We start from the raw sequence: 21,355 nt of genomic DNA, 5'->3' as shown, positions 1-21,355 counted from the left end.
AGGAGAGTATGGATGTGTGTGTATAAATGTGCGTGTGTCCGTGTATGTGCATTTTGCACATGCAAGCAGCTGTCCGGTTGCATGTTGATGCGAGGCTAGAGTTTACGTTCTCACTTGATGTGTTGAGATACACAATACCTTAACCAAACTGCCAAACAGCAACTCAACTACTATAAATAATAATAACAATAATAATCATCATCATAATCACAATAATAAAAATAATGATAATAATATTAATTATAATAATAATAAAAATAATAATAGTAATGATGATGATAATAATAATGAATGGATAATTGCTCTAGTTTTTCTTAAACATATTTCTATAATGATATTAAAAATAAATAATAATAATAATGATAATTAATGAATGGATAACTGCTCTAGTTTTTCTCACACATTTCTAGCCAGATTTTTAAGATGGCTTCAATAAAATCACATTAATTAGTTCTCTTTTACTCCCTTAGAAAGTCTGGCTTTGTTTGTGTTGAGCGTTATATAACCACTCGTCTCTTGAGAACGTGTCATCTCTACTCACACATGAGCGTACATCTGTATTGTATACATCTCTGTGCTGTATTTCTATCTTCCAAGAGTAAACTGAGCAATTTTTCTCCACTCCAGCAGCATTCAGCTAGAAATGATACTTTTACTCCAGATAATGTCTTCTACGGTTTGCTGACCAGATTCGGGCCACATTGCTTTTTGTGGTTGGAGTAATTTAATACTGCTCAGAGACATCCAGCAGAATGCACGCATATTTTCAACACAGCTATTCGTATCAAATCATCAAGTTGCAATGTCCGGTACTTATATGGACTTTTATTTTCTTGTTTTGGTAAATGAAGTGCTATAGTGTATATGGCTGTGTTCTAGGCTAGTGTTCTATTGCGTCCGTCCTCTCCTCCCTTGTCACTTTAGTTTAGCGTGAAGGCTTTCTCTGCTGCAGCCTTTTGGCTGGGTGCTCGCTGGAATGTAGCCATTTTGGAGCTAAGAAAGAAAAAAAAAAAGAAGAGGCGAGAAGAAAGGACACGGTTTGGATTGAGTGCTCCAGTTGGAGAGATGGTCTTATTAACATGCATAATAGTTAAAAAACAAAAAAGTATATATATATTTTGTCTTTGAGAAGTTGCGAAGAGATTGTTGGTTGTTTTTTCATAAACTGATACAAAACAAAGAATGGCAATATAAATTCTTATTAGCACATGACTTTGACTTTTTGGGACTCCTTCATAGCCTTGATGTATACACAAAGCTAATTAAAAATCGTGGTGAGGGGGCTGCAGTAATCATACCACTCCACTACACAGCAGCCTGGAGGAAAATCTGACTGGGGAGGGGGGAGCAACAAAAAGAAGGGAGTGTGGAAAAAGTGAAAAGAGAGAGGCAAGAGGATGAGCGTGTAGTTAATTAGAGACCCCATTAATTCAAAGACTGGAATTGACAAAGCAAGGCAACTCAGCAATAATTCTGACCGCTGGAGCATGTACTGATCCTTCTGCATGTGTGCGTGTGCGTGCCTGGGTGTTTGTGTGTGGTAGAGAAAGAGTGGGCCAGAAAGTTAAAATAAAACACACTCGTGTGCTTATCCTTTGCAAAGTTACACAGTGCATGGTTACAAATGTGCTTATACGAATACGTGTATGCACACGCACAGTGTACCCCGTTCTACTAAATCTAAACAGAGCAAAGACAATATGTGCTTGTGAGTGATGTTGGATGCGCTTTGCATGTGTTCCTGCTCTACGTGGGTGACAGTAGCAGCTGTTTGTAGGTTTATACTGTACTCCAATATCGATGCTAACTTGTTAGCCTGTCTCTGGCATTTCATATTATCCTCTATGTTAACATTAAGCTGAGGAGATGACTATGGAGTCAATGAAATTGGGGAGTCTGGTTTGTGTTTTATAATATTGAGTCTCTTTTATTCTATCTGTCAATTTTAAAGCATATTTGGGAGCTAAGGAATACTTTAAAAGTGTGTCGTAGTGGGTTTATGTGAGTCTTATTCAATTTCAATGTCTTTATAGCATGTGATATGGTAAAGTAAAAACGGTTCAAATATTTTAAATAGATTAATACTAATAAAAATTGCTCTCAATGTTCTATTTTTTTTAAAGGTGAAGACAATTTGTAATTTTAGTATTGACACATAAAGTCGATGCATAATTGGTCTTCGCGGGCCACATACAATGATACGGCGGGCCGCATCTGGCCCCCGGCCCTTGAGTTTGACACCCATGATCTCGAGCCTATCGTGGATTTTCACCGATTAGGATACAGGTGAGTTGGGAATGTGTCCCCCTGGAAAAAAGAGGGGTTCTAAAATACCAATGAACTGGACTTGTGTGTTTAGTGTTTGTAGGGGGTAAATGAGCAGACCCAAGCCAAGGATGCAAAAAGGGGGGGGGGGGGGGGGTCATTTGTGGCGCTTGTCTTTATGGGCCTTCCACTGCAAGCTGGGGATCGCGGGTAAGCCTGTCACCCTGGGGCCCTCGTAATGTTGGGACTTCAAAGCTGCTGGTAACCACAGGCTCAGGAATTCAACTTAACACAGAAACAAACACACCCGAATGGACACATGTATACGCACACACACACGCACACAATACATTCATTGAAAGGATGGATAGCTAGGGTGTTTATTTGTTGAAGAAGCCTGGCCAGTTGACAGCACCACTTCCCAGTGGTCAGTCTTTGTGTGCGAGCGTGTGCGCTTACAGATTCGATGCGTGTGGTTTTGTGTCTTTCCACAGTAAATGAAAGATACAAATGCAGGGCAACATTTTGTTTATAAATGTTTGCATGCAAAGGATATTTTTGCAATTGATGGGTGTGGAATTTTTCCCAACGTGGATTTTAGTGTGTGCGTGTGTGTGAATATAAGTCATGTGTGGGTGGGTGGTCTTACAGTGACCGCAGGATGGACATTGTGGGAAATGTTGTGTTTACTGACGCTGTGGATGTTTGGAAACACACGTGACATAACAGGGAAGTCAATCCATCACTGCTTGATAGGTGAACTGAATACGAATAAGATGTCAGACATAAAGAATATAGAAAAGGCTTATATTACGTGTGAAGCATGCTCATCTGAGCGCCGCATCTGTCAAGTGTCTTACATATGTAAACAGCTCCCGTAGACATATATGGCAGCATTTTTACATTGTTTTCAGGAGCATCTTGTCACTGCACAGCTGCAATTTTGTGAAGGAAGCTTCCAGCCACATCAATGCCTGTCGCGCAGCAGCCGTCTAATCTCAGGCGCACTGCTTTGTCACAGATGCAAGCGTGACAAGAATTTCCACAAAACTGTTCAATGACAGTGAAGCAACATCTGTTTTCACTGGAAATAATTGCTATGGTTCAGCTCCGTCTCTTTCTCTTTTTCCCGTATTAAATAGTGCGGCTCTGTACTCGTCTCCCCAGACTAAAATTTTGTGTTAGATGATTCGCACAGTTTTCATATATTGCTTGATGATGTCACACTTTGTAACGCACACTCTTGCTTTATTATCACAGCATGTTACTTGCCTGGCCCAAGTAGATTTTTATTTTGGGATGGTCTGGTCTGGCTTTTTGCTTCATGGAATTTTTCTTTTTTGTTCAGTTCATTGAATACTCGAAATTGCCCTTAGGACATTTTTACTCGCCTGATGGGACTGACTAATATTGTCATGGTTATATTTATCATGGCATAGATATTAGGCTATTTTATTTAATTAGTATTTTGTTACACAGCTTAAACAGAACGTGGAAATAGGCGAGCTGCTGATAAATGCAAAATGTGAAAAATGATCTTAATGAACAGTAAATGAGCAAATTGGTGTTTAGCTACGCTTTTACTTCTTCGGCGTTTGTTGCTGTTCCCGCTAAGTCAACTTTGCTCAGATTTTTTGTGTCTCTCATCTTAATTAATTTGTGTAAGCAGAATATCCTGAGGGAAATCGGTGTTACATGCTGTAGGTGTATGCATTTAATTGAGACCCATACAAGAGTCTTGCTTTTATTAAGATGACACTCAGTTTAATTTACTCCCAGGAGGGACTGTCCATGCGTACCTAATATTATGACCTGTGACAAAGACATTCACGATAAGCCTGGAAATTTTCTCCTCAGTAGACATAACAGGGCTCAATTTAACATCAATACGACTTTTTAGCAATTTTATCTTACTTGTGCTTTTCTTTGTGTCAGCACAGTCTTCAATTAAAGTCTAAAATGATCGTTTTGATCTTTCAAGATGCTGATCTTTCTTTTTGCTTCCTCTCAATGATCATTATGTGAGATTAACGTCACGTAACATCCAAAAGATTAAAGATTGACCTAATAAATGAGCCTGTGCAATTTCAGGAATCTCACTGGCCGATCAAATTCAAGTCTCAGCTCCATATACTGTATTGCTTCAGCATTATTATTCCTAAACTGCACTACTTTTTTCATTTTTGAAAAGATAATGGGAGCTAGCCATATGTTCCACCACTTATGTCTGTGATAGAGCCAGGAAAAACGAGAGAGAAAGAGAGAGAGAGAAATAAATGCACAATTTAAGTGGAAGAGACACATCTGTCAATATACTGCATACAAGTGATTAGTAAAGTAGCGGTGGTGAGGACAAGAAGACGATGTGCTTACCACTGCATAAAGGCATCCTCAACACTTTCATACACAGACACTCACACACATCCTGTGGTTGTGTGGAATCTGGGGGCTGTAACAAATTAGGGTTGTTGTGCATATTGCCGTTCCAATTTATGATATTTGGGGCTTATTGATTGAAAACAGAACAATGATTCAGAAATCTGATACTACTTACGTCTAAGATTTTTTTGTTTTGAATGTAATCTTAGTTATATCAGCATCTAGTGGGGCACGGTTACTTACAGACAACTTCTACCTGAATAACTAAGTTTGAAACCGGAAATTAGTCAAAACTGTTCAAATATTTTTAAAAGATCAATCGTAACAAAAATTGCTAGCAATATCTGTATAATTTAAAAGTGAAGACAATCTGCAACTTTAGTATTGACAGATGAAGTTGATGCACAATTGGTCTTCGGGGGCCACATAAAATGATGTGGCGAGCCATATCTGGCCCGCGGGCCTTGGCTTTGACACCTATGGTGTAAATAATCCATCTGCTCAGTTTTTATCCATCCACGAGCCTGCTACTGCAGTTGACAGAGATAACGCAAAAGCTCACCGCACACTCATTTATCGCCCGCTCCACGCTTCTCTGTCCACTTGCAAAAGGCAGAACGGTGACATTTCCCCTCAGCCGTAGCGCTTGACTTGGAAATGGTGTCAGATGGAATGACGTGCCCTCTAGTGTGTGAGTGCTTAGGTGCACAAGTGTGGCAGTGGGTCATTTGGGTGCGAGCTACATAGCGCTCTGTATGCATATAAGTGCATGTGAGTTGGTGTGCGCTGATTAAAAGCCGTCAAGCCTCAGCGATCGGGCCTTTTAACTGCCCTGCACTCTGAATGCCAAACACAACTGAGCATGCTCAGTGCAGTCAAGCATGGCGACTGCAACACGGACGACCTTAAAGGCCTGCAGCTGTGTGGATGTTTGGGTGTGCTTCTTTCCTCATCTCTAGCTTGGCCTTTTAGCCTCTCCCGTTGACCGTGCGCTACATTCTCAAGCAGCCATGTTTAAATTTACATTCAACTCATTGTCTCTGCAAATGAACTCTTCACAATTGCGTATGCATGGAAAAAAAAGGTACCTGCAAACATCGTTCTGTATTCTTCTAAATTGTTCTTCCTGGAGGGATATTAATGCGTTACTTAAAGCAGGACAAAAGATCTAACCTTTAAAGGTTCCGGGACACAGTGCAGATGAGCAATGACCTTTCTTAGAAATTACACACACTCATGCACATATTTTTTCTCCCTCATACGCACGCACAAAGCTGCATGGGAGCAGTCTGGAGAAGAAAAAAAAAGTATCAGACAGCAGTGTCCAAGAAAATTACTTGAGTCATCATCCACAGATTTCCCACCTCCAATTCATTTCCCCTCATCTCCGCCTGTTCAGATACATGGCAGCAGGTATTTGTCATGGTGAAGGTGGCACGACCTACGCCTGCGATACACGCCATCAGGTTTTCCATTCCTTCCACTCGACTAGTCTTTTTCCGTTAAATGTCCAATTTCAGCACGGGGAGGCCATACCGAAGTGTTCGAACGGGATTTAGCAGGACCGTCTTTGATTAAGAAATGAAAGAACACCATGAGGACTCTCCTCACATGCCTTATGTTAGAAGTTTTTTTTCTACCTTTTATAGTCAATACTAGGAATTCTGGCATTTTATCACTTGTGCTGTTTTTTTGTAGCTTTAAAGGTTGCCAGTAAATTCCTGTTTTTGGATTAAAGCATTTACTAAAACAATGATCAGCATGAATTCCAGGTCTCTGATGTCACTGATGTGTGTTATTGATGAGATCCCTAGCCTAATGAGTTTTGGACAATTAATCCATTGATTTACATGTAAATGGCTCCTGAAAGGTTACTATGACTGCCATCTGCATGTACTTACCATGCTAATGTCTCGCGTAGTGACACACACACATACACACACGCAAGTGATTTGGAGGTTGATAGACGAGGTGCATGTGAGATGAAGGGAGACATGGCCGCTCGCTGCCTCGTAAATTACACTGCATCCAATTATCGGCAAAATAAGGTGTTAATTACGATGCCCACCTACTAACTGAGGCTGTACACATCTTTTGATTATTTGGTGATCATCTTGCATCATGACCGTCAATCATACTTGCATTGTGCCATAGCCTTAAAAAAAATCTAAAGGAGCCAGTTGGTTTTATTCCTTCTGGGCATGAGAACTTGGACTCTGTAAACTTTTTTTTCACACTTGGAAAATGCACCATTACACAACTCTGCTATTGGTCTGTTAAATTACTGGGGTTCAGCGTTAATTACTAACATGCTTTAGTTTTTTTTCTCGGTTAAATTGTCCCCAGGTGGGGGGAAGAAAAGGCTTCATCACACTTTTGTGTGAGTCAGCTAATACTTTGTGGTTGTTTGTGTGTGTGTGTTTTTTAGAGGATATACATTTGTTGTGAAGTATGTGAGTTTCTCATGGACGTGAATGATACTTTTTTTTTTAATCAATGTATTATAAGCCTAAACATTACAATGTCTTTCCATCTTTGTTTTGTTTTGTACGTGTGCTACAACATTCAACTTGTAATATCGCCAAAAGTTCCGTTAAGCGAGATGTGCCACTTTATAATAATGCCATCAATCATGGCCTCCGTCTGTTCATTCCCATCCATTTCTGTGGCCTGGTTAATTTGTCTTACCATTTATGAGCCTAAGAAAACAGTGATGGAAAAAAAAAAAGACGACACAGCAGACGCTTGCAGCGGGAATGATGAAGTCTGTGAAGTTCCATACAGCACAGCACATCGCTTTGAATTAGTTGCACGCGATTCTTAACATCTGGTTAACATTGGAATATGTTTACATATATGCAGTATGTTCCTGGACATATCACAGCTTGTCTGTTCAGTAATTAAGATCATAGGGGAAATTAAGCCGAGTCATGCTTACTGGTGATTAGGAATGAAGGAAACTAAATCTGCTCAAATACCGACTGATTCAAACTTGTATTCACACAGAAGGAGGAAAAGTCTTCTCCTAAAATTTTATTAACTAGAAACAATGACGAGATATGTTCCACAAGTGCTGCAAATTGCCAATATAATATTTTTCACAAAAAAGATCGGGTTAAATTTTGGGGCGGAAAATCACGGTTTGGCTTGAACTGTTTGTTATGATGGTTTCTAAAATACACTTTCAACTTGGAAAAGTGAAAACTTGTGGTTCCACACAGGAAATATTACTAAATGTCTCTCACTGCACTTTTTAAAAGCAACCACTTAGGTATTTATATGATCTGTTAATATGATTACATGCAAATCAATAAGACTGAACATTTCCTAGTTACAAAAGAAATAAAACAAGGAATACACATGGGTCATCATGATCTGAGCCACTGTATTTCAGTCCCAGTAATCTGCCTGTTGGTAGGAAAATGCAATATGATGCAAAACACAAGCGCTGACAGAAAATTACATTGTGGTCGCCTTTGCTCTCAGGGTGCGAAGTGTGATTGTGGCTTTACTAAGAAAAATGTAAAAGTGCGTAACAGCCACAAGCATTTTGCTTTGATCTTGATTTAAGTTCTCGTACTACATTGGCCTACTCGTGCTGTGTTTCGTATTACATCAGACTCTCTGGTGTAAAGGTGTTCATTAGGTGTACGTCTAGATCAGGGATGGGCAGCCCGCAGGCTAATCCGAGTGGCCCCTTAATTAATGCCTCCTTGTGTGGCTTGAAACGGAGGCTGCGTGCAACTGCACTGCTACTGTTTGCGCAGCTTGAGATGATCCTTTTTGCAGGTGAGGCAAAATGGCATATGGATTTTTACTGACCATAATCATTGGCTAGTTTGTTTCAAAATATCCAATTCATTCGTGGGGGTTATGATTGCTTGCGTCCAAATAATATTATATTGGCAGAATGTGACTTGAATGTGACTCTGGTGTCACTTTTGTTTTTGTTGAATATATTGGCGGGATATGCTCTACCGAGATGATACGAGAGGTTAGCAGCGCTCACTGGAAATGTGGCTAAAGACCATAAAGTTGAGCATCTTGTCTGTTTGCCAACATGATGTATTTGTCTGCAATCACAACTCCGGATGCCAGATTTGTTTTTAATGACAGACTGTTCTGGGTGGAGGTTATCACCCTTCCACAAAGCGCAATACCATGTGTGCGCCCAGCGGGGGGACATTCCTACTAGCCCCGTGATTTCCTCTGGTCATTCATGCGGTCTTCATCCCCACTGTAAGGGTATTGTCTTGGGGCTCTAGTCGCCCTGACAAGCCCCCCCGCACGTCAGTCTTTGGCCACCCTGACAGCACTGCCCTTCGACTTGATGTCAGCCACGTTGACACTGAAACGCGTGATGGGACAGTGAGGGCTGACAAAGATGAGCCCTTTGTTGGGGATAATCCTGTGACTTGGTTAAAAAAAAAAAGACAAGATGGCTGGTTTTGTTTTTAATGTACATTTGGTTTCACAATATTTTGTTGTAAAGTAACAAACAGCAACATATTGTTTCTTCTTGTTGTTCCTACTTGCTTTCAAAAATAACCTCCAAATGTTTTGTAATATCTACAAGTACAGACAGTATTTTTCCACGCTCTAGGCTTTGAGAATGCTTCAGCAATATACATCTAAGGCTTCCGTGACATGTCAATAGTGAAGAGACTGTCACACGGCAAACCAAAAAAAAAGAAAAGAAAAAAAAATCCACTGACTAATCTTAGAGCTCTACTTTTCTTCCCTTTTTGGTCATTGATAATAAAAAAAAAAACATAAGAATGCTGTGTGAACCAAGCAAGGGAACACAATGCTTTCTACTAAATCCATCAGCGACACCAACAAAATGGATGTTTGCAATGAAAGCCGAAAACAGGACAGAAGGCATCTGCCTCTACTTATGAACCCCACAAAGGGCATTCAGCTTTTCTTTCTTGGACCTTCACTCTTTCCTTTCTTCGCTCTTCCTGCATTCTGCAAGTGTAAAAAGCGGCTGTTTGTCATCATTTAAGGAAGAAGCTGATTAAAGTGATTAAGCCCTGCCCATCTATCACTCCCACTTTTCAGCCTGTCACAGGCCCTGAATTAAGGAGGAAACTATTGTATTTATGTTTACGTGTGTGTCCAATACACAGACAATGACTGTTCAGCCAGCTATGTAGCTAAAAACGGCACTATTACTCTAATTGAACGCCATTTTTAAAGCCACATAAACTAAAGCTGTATAACATTAACGTATTAACTCAAGGGTATTGGAATTATCCAAATGGGCTGTAGCGGCTCATTGTCCAAAGACATTCCAACACTTTGCAAATCAAATGATTGATGTTCACATTCGGCCCCTGAAATCTGTTTTTTTTTCCCTTTGCCTAGCTTTTCAAAGTCCTTTATTAGACAAAGAACCATTTTCTTGTCAAAGAAAGTAACACAATTTTCCAATGGCGCTGTTCTTCCTGCTCCGAAACAGCATTTAAACAATAAGGAGATACTAAAACACATGACTGAATTTCATTGCAGGTTTTACACTGTGTTGAGTTACATCTCACTAACTAGGGTGTGCAGAGGAAACTGTGTATGACAGACTGGCCACTGTCTGATTTCAATTACCAAGCCCAAACCAGCGTCATATGGTGAGTCAGCCTTGGCTTTTGCAACCCAAAAACAGAGAAGTGGTTTGGGCTTGTGTCAAAGCATGCGTAAGTTGTGTATGATTATGGTTTAGTACCAAACAGTATCAACCAAACATGTGCTTAGAGAGATCATAGCAGTACAAGATCTGGTAAAAATGTTTAGGCATGAGAAATTCACTTGGGACTCTGTCGACCCGCTACTGGTTACACTGCAGGGTCCTGTAGTGGAGAAATCTTTCTGCTGAACGTGCTCTTCTTGGAGTATCTCAGCCACAAACCACACGCTGCACCACATCCCTAGGACATAGACTTACAGAGATAAAAGTTAGGAAATTAACAACGGTGCAAATGTAATTCATGAATGTGATTAACTCAGATTATTACAAATGGGTTGTCGCCTAAAGTGAAAGTGGGCGGCATGTGATGCGGAAATGTTGTCAATGAGAAGAATCATCTTAAGCATTTTTCTTTATCGTCTAGGATGAAAAGAGGTCATGTGATCTGGAAAGTATGTCGCAACCATCCTTCCATCCAGTCAAATAATTCTTTCGAGAGGCTGCAATCTCAAATGACATTGCGCAAGAGGCTCTGGACAGGTCACTGGTAATTCACGTGGCTGTCATGTACAGATAGACAATCAATTCACACTCACCGTCACACCTACAAGGAATTTTAAGTAACTGTCGCCCGATCTTCTCCTAATGTGTTTTGTTTTGTTTTGTTTTACAAGAGCAAACAAGAGCACCTGGAGGAAACTCATGCCAGCACAGGGAAAAGCCACAAAGAGAGGCACTGGCAATATTTTATGGCGAGCTTTCTTTCATCTGTATATTATGCTCGGGAGTGTCCATCATGTTGGAAAAGTCTTTGGATCTTAATTGGACCTTGGAGAATTGTCTCACTGAGCGCTTATGAATCACCACAGAATTCTTTGACAGTGTGATTTGTGTTTGTGTGCCATCCAAGTTTCGTCCACAGATAGCGTTTGGAGAAGATGCTTTCAAAAATCTGCCGTTTTCTCGTCCATCAGCATTGGCAGGCTTGCGCGCCTGCGTTTGCACGTGCGATTGATTTACTCGTGGCAGGTGTGCATTTTTGCAAGCGTACGCCCAAAAACAACTCAAAGTCGGCGTGAAACTCAAATTTGTTCTGTGATATAAAACAGCCCAATGACAGACTTTTATGATTTTCATCAACTTTGGTATGTGCGTGTGTGTCGATGATGATGTCTGGGTGTATGAAATGTGTTGCGTGAAGCGTAACGAAAGGTACAGGTGACGAGCCACAGGAGTGTTCTGGTAGGGATAAGGCGAGAATCTTGATGTGTGCTCGGATTGTGCCAAGATGTCACTCACCTGCTATGGTCTGTCACTCGCATGCTGTAGGAGTGTATCACATACACAATATTTTGCCCCAAGTATCACATTGCAATGATTGTAAGCAAGAAAACTGCCATCAAATTGTCACTGGAGGAAATGACTCCATAGGCAACCAACATGTGATTTGTTTTCAGATCAAAACAAAAAAATAAACACAATAATTATAAAATAATATAATTTGGTAATTTATACCTATGAGGTTTCAGAAAATAAAATCTGCATCGAGTTTTGAGAAAATTAAAGCATTTTAAGTGTGCTTTATAGTCAGAAAAATATGGTATTCTTTTATGAACATTATTTTTAAAACCTGATCTGCGAGAGAGAAAATAAAGGCAGATTTGGAATAAACAAAATCAACTAGCAAAGTTTACTTGCATCTCAGATTCCAAAAAATTAATAAAAAATATGTTGACCGGTGTCCTTTTCCAATACTCTTTCAGTCTTTAAAGCATTGCCATGAAATGGACGAATTCCATTTCGATCAATGTATAGCTTTTCATAACATTGGTATTTGAAGATAGTTTATTGACGGGCCGTCTCTAGGCATAAACGCATTCGCCATGCCATGGCAAAGACGAAGTCCACATGTGCTGAGAAAACACACATTCAAGGGCAATGTGTTAGTCACTGTCTTTTTGTCTCTCTCTCTCTCTCTCTCTCTCTCTCTCTCTCTCTCTCTCTCTCTCTCTCTCTCTCTCTCTCTCTCTCTCTCTCTCTCTCTCTCTCTCTCTCTCTCTCTCTCTCTCTCTTTCTTACACACATGCACACACGAGTGTCTAAGACCCACTCGGATAGCGAGTTGCTGATTTATAGAAAGGTTTATCCTTCTCTCCGTGACCCAGTAACCGCTGCCCCTGGGTTTCTCTCGTGCACCAACACATGGCGGTACACCCCGTGGTGAGGTGTGTCAGTTGAAGAATGATTTAGCGTCGCTCTGCCCCAACCAGCTGACACACCTGCCTCGACGCATTCCAACCGGACACACACGAGCACACATTGATTTTTATGGATACCCGGGACTTCACTTTGAAAGTGTGACAATGCTACAAGCTAAGGATAAATCAAACGGCCACACTACATGTAAAGTGTAGCATGTCTGCTCTGTTTCCATAGCTTACTTGTCATTAAAATTCCTGTGTACAGTACATTCGTGGCACCAAAAGCAACTGAGGAAGTCCGCAGACAAGAAATACATTGTATTCTTTTTTTTTTTTAAATAAAAAACAGCCAAGCCATATGCATTGATGTTGGAGAATTTTCTTCCTGCATTTAGTCTATTGTAAGCCTTGTAAAGCATCTGCAATCAATGTAACCATGTTGAGGAGACAAACAACATCAAATGGGGGAAACAAAACCTGGATAAAATTAATATGGAGGGATTTTTTGTTGTTGTTATTTCCCCAATAACAGATGCAAACCAGATGGTGAAATATCAGACCAGTCAGTTATGTTGTGGCTTTTAAAACATAAAACCATTCAACCAACAGTACATTAAGGACAAGAGGGGCTTAAGAAAAAAAGTTTTTTAACCTTTTCAACTATAATATACGTGCACGACTGAAAGCCATTAAATGTCTTGTAGCGCCGTTCAGTTTTTTTTTTTTATCATTAAATGGTCACAGTGGTGTCTACGAAAGTGAGGCCTATTAAGGAATGTCTATATGCCGACTGTATGACCGTGTGTGTGCACTGTGGTGACTAACAGCTCAGTGTCTTTCATCGGTCCTGCCATCCACTTTTAAAACCAGTTTGGTGCCGAGTACCACTGTGGGGAATACCGTCATGCTGTCTGAAGTACGATGAGCCGAGGCTCCCTTTAGCATATGGCATTGGCCTCTCTCTTACTGAGGAGTGTGTGTCGACGCCTGTCAGTGTGTCTTCGCGCATACGTGTAAGTGTGTGTGTGTCCTTCAATCGTCCTCAGGTGCTCCAGAAGGGAAAGTGGTATTCCCTGTTGGAATTTTCTGAAGTTGTGTAGGTAGAGGAGCTTCTCCCTCACTGGGACTCAATGTCAGAAGCCAGATGGACCTCTATTTATATGAAGTATGATAATGATGGGGTGGGGGTTAACTCTAAAAAATGTAGACACAGTTGGAAATTTAAATTGTAATATGGTTGCTATTGGAGAGTATCGTGACCCTCGGTACAATAGGATGTGTCACTCTGAATCACCGAGATGACGGCAGCCGCTATGTTTGCTCGGGTTCGGTGTACGAGGATGGTTCAAAGCAGCACAATAGTTGCGTAACAATTGAACAAAGCCGATGTTTGGTTTGGAGATGTCCGTTTCCAGGGACCGGATCGTGGAATGCGCAAGTGTGTGTATGGGCAAGTGTGAGGCCGTTAAAGGGTCAGCCTCACACTACACAGTTCACACATACCCACGCTGATACACAACGCGTGTTTTTTTGGGGTGTGGGTTTACAAGAGTTGACTTGCTGCTGCGTGCCGGTTGTCCTGGATTTCCTCACTGACCCGGTTAATCTCTGGAGTGTGGACTGAGTATGAAACGGTTATTGCGTCCTTGATGGATACAGTGGGGAGTTGATCCATGCCTTGCTATGTGTGTGGTTTATAGGACTTGCTCCCTTGTTTTGGCCCACTTTATTGTCCTTCAAACAATAGTAGCTTTACTCAAGCACACACACAATTTAGAAGATTTAATACAGGAGCGTCCGTGTTTTTGGGGGGAACTAGGGTATCAGGAGAAAACCTTACAAAGAACGTTAAAAGTCGATATTTGAAGCCACAGTTTTTGAGTGTGTAACTGGACTTCTTGTCACATCCATCACCATACTATTCAACATTTGTGATTTTTTTGCAAAAATGCTTTCACATCACAGTGGCTGTAGGGAAGCTAAGAAGTGGTGCCCTTTTGCTTTTTTCCATTTTATAGACTAAATGATAAATGAGCCGAAGGTGGTACACAAATAGGAAATCAATGGCTGAGTTGTCGCATTGCTCCGCTGCTGTTTGTCACCAGACACCACTCTGAAATTTCAATCACGATTATCAAGACATCAATGATGACTTGGAAGCCAGCTAGCTACTATTTAGGGCATTGGGTCAAGGGTAAACGACTTTTTCTACACCTCTTTGACACTAATCAATGTAAAAAAGGAAAAAAAAAATGTTTTATATATACGTATATATATATATATACACACACACACACACGGAGCTAGTGTTTTTTTTCAATAGTAGACTTAAACGGACCACCACCCAAAGGCCATGTTAATTATTGATGATAGTGACCCATGACCTAGGCTATTGATTGAGCAAATTGCAACCTTATTTATTCATACAAGCGACATATCACATGGCAGCTGCCATTGGACGTGTGCACTTGTGTGTCTGTGATGCCCCTCACGAGTGAATGATGGGATTGTGTTTCAGGCGACATTTTGTCCAGAGCGAAGAGGTACTGTGATATACCCTCGTGAGGGTGCTGGTTCCATCGGTTTCACTGTGAAAACACTCTGCCATTGATTTGATGATTCATCTGTTGTCGTGTGTAGTATTTTATACACAGCAGACATTCAAGACGCGTACAATAAAATGTTGTTAAACTCTACGGACTTCACAGTTGGTGCATACCGTTTTGAATGAGTTGTGTCATCTGAAGAGGTGCTGGGTTTCTGTCTAACTGCACATATGTTATCGTTCTCTGTGCACGCCCCAGCACACACTGCTGGTGAATGTCAGTGGAGCACATGTTGGTTCTATCCTCAATGAGGAGTTAGTTCCTTTGAGTGGAATCTGATTTTACCATCGCCTTGTTTCAGAATCCACCCCCACTTTCTTTCCTGGCAGAGCCACTAAAAAACAGGACTTTTATTATCTGAGTCCAGCTGTTAGGAAAATATTTCTACAGTTGTGGTTAAGAAAACACAACAAATCAGCGGTGTCATATGAAAACTTCATAAGTGAATGTGGGGATGTTAATTATCACCCTGAAGAAATGTTATGAGAGTCTCACTGTGCTATTTAGTTCTCATGGTGATCATTCAAGTCTACTCTTACGATAAAGCGTTTTGGATGAAGAAGGTTGACAGTCCTGATTTTCTTTCAACTAAATCTCAATTACAGTAACAGTATTTACCTTAATAATCCACAGTCCAGAACATAACAATCTGCTCTGTATTTAATTTACTGAATATCATTTTATGATTATAAACTCAGAATAGTCATTTCTAATTCAATGCTGGAATTATGTAAAGTGATGATTCCGAGCCAGTTCAATTAAACAGGCCCAGATTTCACACCAAGTCAGTTTTTTGGGAAATTGATACAAAATCATCATTATGACTGTATTTTTATTTGTTGGGTGTAAAATAGGTGCCTTGGCTCACCACAGGTTGGGGAATACTTGTATCATGGTTTTGATGGCTTCAGGAGACTGTATGAGGACTACAATGTGGTTCTAATCCCCACTGATAGCATTAAAGTCCACGTTTGTATGTCCTGATCCAATTGGACTCAAGCCAAGTTCAAATGCCCACCAAATGTAATAAAATAATCTTCCCTTGGTATCGAGAGGTTAAGTGTTTGGAGAGTAGGTGCTCCGTCAAAGGTCAATTTATTGATAAGTGGATCAAATAAAGGTTCGGTTTGGCACCGTGGTGATATAACAGTAATTCATTTTACCTGTTGTCTACATTTCTGGTTTGTATTCCGTGCAGGTTTTTGCTGACCCGGCGATTATTCTGTTGCTTCGTTTGTGTCAATGGTCGGGGGGGTTCTGCCTGTCAAGTTGAATTTCCTGGCATATCATCCTGGAGGGAATGAGGGGGGGATCTCTTTTCTGGGTGTGTCAGCAAGAATTGTGGTTGTCATTCTAGTAGTAGGATCATATTTGGTCATTTAAACCTGCATTCAACACGCACACCTTACACATACGCACACACGGAGCAGATTGGATGTAGTGGGGTATTTACTGCAGCGCTGGGACCTTGGCGTGGCAATGTCAGTGATGGATAAGGCAGTAGTGCTATGGGCAGTGTCACTGGCTTTTGCAGGAGGATGTTATTCTGCTGAGCTGACATATTCTTCTACCTTTCCTGAGGTGGCTCTTACTGTTGTATGTTCATATATGTGCATGTGTGCGTTTTAGAAAACACCTACTGATGCTGTTGTACGCTTTCTGTTTGTCACTAATATCCCTCTATCTCTTTGTTTTGTCCCCAGTGTGCAAGTCTGGATTTTACAAGTCCACACTGGGAAACATGGAGTGTTCCAAGTGTCCGCCTCATAGTTACGCTCACCACGAAGGCTCGTTGCATTGTGGCTGTGAGAAGAATTACTTCCGTGCTGAAGGAGACCCAGACTTCATGGCCTGTACACGTAAGTAGGCTTGTTTGGAGGTTGTGATCATCTTGTTATCAATCTCCCAAAGTCTCAGTGGAGAAAGACTATGACATGGGTGGGAGGATTTTTCAGTTAGCAGTAAAACATAGCTTCATCCAGCCTTGAGGAGTTGATAATTCCACATTAGTTTGACTGTCAATACGCTTTAGTGTTCCATGATGCTCTAGTCTAAACGATTCCAGATGTTTCTCACTGCGGGTTTTTTCGAGATCAAATAGTAAAATGAAGGTAATTGTGGTGTAATTTGGGGAAACAAAACATTAGACAAAACTATCAGCATTTATGCACAGATTTGAGAATATCAGGTAAGGCTGTTATTGCTGGGTAGATAGTGTCTGAACACATTGAATGTGACTTGGCGTGTTAATTTCAAATTGCTACCCGATGTGCAGTCTCCAGATTGTATTGACAGCTTCTGACTGTGTTAAAATTAGATACATATTTTTTCCCCAATTTTGGGGGAATTTCGCTTTTATTTATGTTGCCAATGTGTGATTTTTTTTTTTCCTGTCAAAATGTATTGAGAACACCCTTGGAAAATATTAACCTATAATGAAAAAGAAATCCAAGTTGATTGATTAAAAGCTGTTGAGAGAAAACCACATCAAAGAAATTTCTAAGCCCGTGGTAATTAATTCACGGATCATCCAAGTTCCAAATGTTTGTTAGTCTGATTCACCCTTTCTCCTCTCAACATGATTCTATTTGTCCTCCTCTGATGCAAATTGATTGCAGATTCATCTTACAAGCTTTCCAAAAGCCGTTCCCCATGAAACTATAAATCAGCCCATTCCCTCATGTCCGATTACGTATTAATTTATTACCAAACGACTAAGAGAGAAAAGTCATTGATCATGTTTTACCAGTTGCTGGAGAACAGTAGAAAATGCAAATTGACGCCCTCGGTAATGGACAGAATTCTAATTAGTGGAACTGTCATGACTGTTATTACCCAAACGCCATCTGGTCAGCTGGCCAGATTTGCTATCTTTTGGGGCAGACAAAGGCTTGAACATTAATTATTCAAAGAGTTGAGGGTGAGGATATTTAGAGTTGCTCTTTACATTAATTGTAAATTTTTCCAATGACAAAAATTTGTTGCCCACAAGTAAAATGGTGGAATAAGAAACCAAAAGCACTTAAATCGAACCCAAAGATAATATGCCTGTGAAAAATTTATAAACTTGGCTCTAATTGAAAATTACAAAATAATAATTATTTTATACAAAACAGCACTACACAAAGACCACCGTCTACTTTTACAGCAGGAATAAAGATTACAGATGATGACCTTTTCTGTTGTTGCCAACACAAACTGTAAAAATCCTGGCCTTGTAAAAGTGGAATTCAAAACTGCTGAGCTGATGTATTGGCTTACATCGCACTCATAAAATGGCGGTGAGTGGATTTGCCATTTGCCATTAAATGTCATTTTCTTTGTACAGCTCTCCTTTTTTCCCATCATCTCGTGACTTTCCTTCTGCTTTTGCTTCCTTTTCTCATCCCGTGTATCCGCTGACCTCTTGGTTTTCTGCCCTCCACCTCATGTCCTCTTCTCTGATCACCAGGCCCTCCCTCAGCTCCTCGTAACGTTATCTCCTCCATCAACGAGACCTCGGTTATCCTAGACTGGAGCTGGCCGGAGGACACAGGTGGCCGCAGAGACCTCACCTTTACCGTCCTCTGCAAACGATGTCGAGCCGGGGCTGCGAACGGCAGCAATGGCGGCAGCCTGCGGTGTGATCCCTGCCGGAGCAACGTACGCTTCATTCCAAGAGCCACGGGCCTCCAAAACACCACCGTGACCGTAGGAGACCTGCTAGCCCACACAAACTACACGTTCGAGATCGAGGCGCAGAACGGAGTCTCGTCACTGGCGCCCAAGATGAGGCAGTATGCCGCTGTCACCATCACCACCAATCAAGCCGGTGAGACGTTAGAACAGATGGTGGATCATACCAGTCAAATATTCTATTTCCTCGGCAGCAATGTGTGCTGGGGTGTATTTCACAGGCATGCCAAATGTGTTTCTCTGCCACTCTTAAAACACATTAGAAATACTTCTTGTTTTTCCAAAACACATTAGAAAGCCTTTGTGTTTTTCAAAACAACCCAAAGTAGTAACATATGCAACTTGTGACTACTTCCCTTTAGTGTTTATGTGTTGACAGTCTCACACGCACTTGACTGTTACCAAATTATTTCTCTTATATGGTATATTAATGTTCAGAGTACAGTATGTAGAACATATACTAAATTCTGGGGGAATCACAATAGTAAAGTCAACAAATGAAAGAAAAGACAAAACAGAAACCAGACATTGAAACCATTACAAAGCCACCATTTGTCTAAGTATTCATCAGATTCACAGTCAGGCAATTATTCTTGAAGGCTTGTCTGGAATGGAAGGTTGGGTCAAGGGGACCTACACTTAGCCAAAACAACTGTTTTTTTAACTAACTCATCTGGAGTATTAACGTTTTGCTCAGTGCTAAAGACAATCACATCTCTTTATTTCAATTACATCCAGCCAAAAAGTCTCAGTCAGGGATGTGACTATGTATCCCTAAACTCAACTAAAACACCCACATTATAATCATTGCTGCAGGTGGTGCACTGTGTGTGTGGTATACCTTTAGTAGAAGGTCATATGAGGACATGTGTTTGAATATTTTGAGAGGAAATGGGTGCAACTCTCCCACTGATGCACATGGGAAGTCCCCCTTGAGAAACAATAGCCGCCCAATTGATACAACCATTAAGGCTACTTCACAGCAATTCAGTGGTTATACGATACAAAAACAAAACAATGCACGGGTGGACCAAATTAGGAACGGAAGACAACAGCACTTATTAAATTCCATATTTGGAAAGCTTCGAGTTCACGCATTTATTGCTTTAATATTTGTCGCTGCAACTGCTGTGTCGATGATATTGTTTAGACAATACCGGCCCAGTTTAATTTCTTTTCCAAGATATTATTTGTTTTGTTATTGCAGACATAGCTTCTTATTTACTGCATTGTTGGTATTCTTATTGTAGTTATTGATTCAATTCTGAAACCTAGTTGCCCAAGGGGCTCCAAGAAGTCCTGTCTAAACAAATACTGTGTTGTCTATTTACAGCTGTGTGGCAAGCCTCTTATAAATATCACCGAAAATTATATATCTTCCTAGCGTCCTCCAGCAACCGTCTCTTACTTTGTGATGACACACTAGGATAGATATCTGGGTCACAAGCAGCAGGACAGAGGAGGGAGACGGCGAGGAGTCACGAGACACAAAGGAGCCTTAAAAAACTGCACGCTATCTAAATAGCGTGACGACTGAAGACTGTCTTTGCTCAACCCTTCTGGATACAGAATGACCCGGATGACATTTGAAGTGATAACTTGTGGCAGAGGCACAAAGAAATACACTTAAATACATTAACATTGCAATTGCCGCACAAGATAGTATTTCTGTCCTCTTTTTTTATTGAACGCCTTCAATTTAATGTCTGTGTTGAAATACTCTTGCGCTAATCATAAATGCTTGATACTCAGACGCTCCGGTATAATCATATTCAATGACTGGAGCCTGACATCTCAGAAATGAAAATGTCATCCCTTTTACAGGCAACCTTAGAGTAACAATGGGCTCCTAAAACTGCCATCCGTTTTAAAAAAAAAAGGTATCTAACCAGAGATACTACAGCACCTCTCAGAAGAAAACAAAGAAACTGAAATGAAATATCTATTCATCTATAGTTTACTTTTGTTTCGACCATTATTTCTGATAACGTGCACGTTTTTTGCAAAGTTGATGATTAATTAGTATTGTCAACCTGGAGTCAACCTATCACAACCCACATGAGGCCAACACATGGGACGATTACGCTCTATTCAATCGTGCGGCGGCAGTCAAATGGTGTGAACTCGTAAAGTTGCAAAGCATTTATATGAATGTTTGCTATAATTATATCACTTGGTCCCATCTGGGTTATATTATACATGATAAGGACCAGACTTATTTTAAATGACAGGACATGGATTAGTAGCACTTAGATGTTCAGCTTTTGTTTGTGTTTATTCTTGAATGTGTAACTTAACTGAAGAGGACACATTTTTGACTGTGTGGGCTTAAGCGGGACTTTATTATCATGTTTTATCATCTATGTGGACTGTCAGTGGTACTTCTTTTTGTATATTTTATTTGAAGTGCGCCTATCAATGCTGAAGGCAGCAATTTGTGCACGGAATACAAACAACTATTTGTGAGTCGGCGTCAAGAGACGGACGGCACTTTAAACATTGTTGATCAACACATCGAGATGCAGGCAGAGAGACACGCTTTGAAG

At 40.6% G+C, this 21,355-nt stretch overlaps 1 protein-coding gene across 7 annotated transcripts in view; it reads left to right on the top strand.

The window, feature by feature from the left end:
* The window catches only part of epha3 (eph receptor A3), a 61,557-nt gene that overhangs the window by 15,538 nt on the left and 24,664 nt on the right, over positions 1–21,355 (top strand). For all 7 annotated transcript variants that reach the window (XM_037240191.1, XM_037240193.1, XM_037240190.1 and 4 more), the window contains 2 exons: positions 16,838–16,993; positions 18,586–18,945. In XM_037240191.1, coding sequence (XP_037096086.1) covers positions 16,838–16,993; positions 18,586–18,945 — 516 coding nt within the window. The remainder of the gene's footprint in view (positions 1–16,837; positions 16,994–18,585; positions 18,946–21,355) is intronic.

Source organism: Syngnathus acus, chromosome 21 (assembly GCF_901709675.1).
Source record: "Syngnathus acus chromosome 21, fSynAcu1.2, whole genome shotgun sequence".
Taxonomy (NCBI): Eukaryota; Metazoa; Chordata; class Actinopteri; order Syngnathiformes; family Syngnathidae; genus Syngnathus; species Syngnathus acus.
Note: the sequence above shows the minus strand (reverse complement) of the source record. Positions and strands in the feature narration are given on the sequence as shown.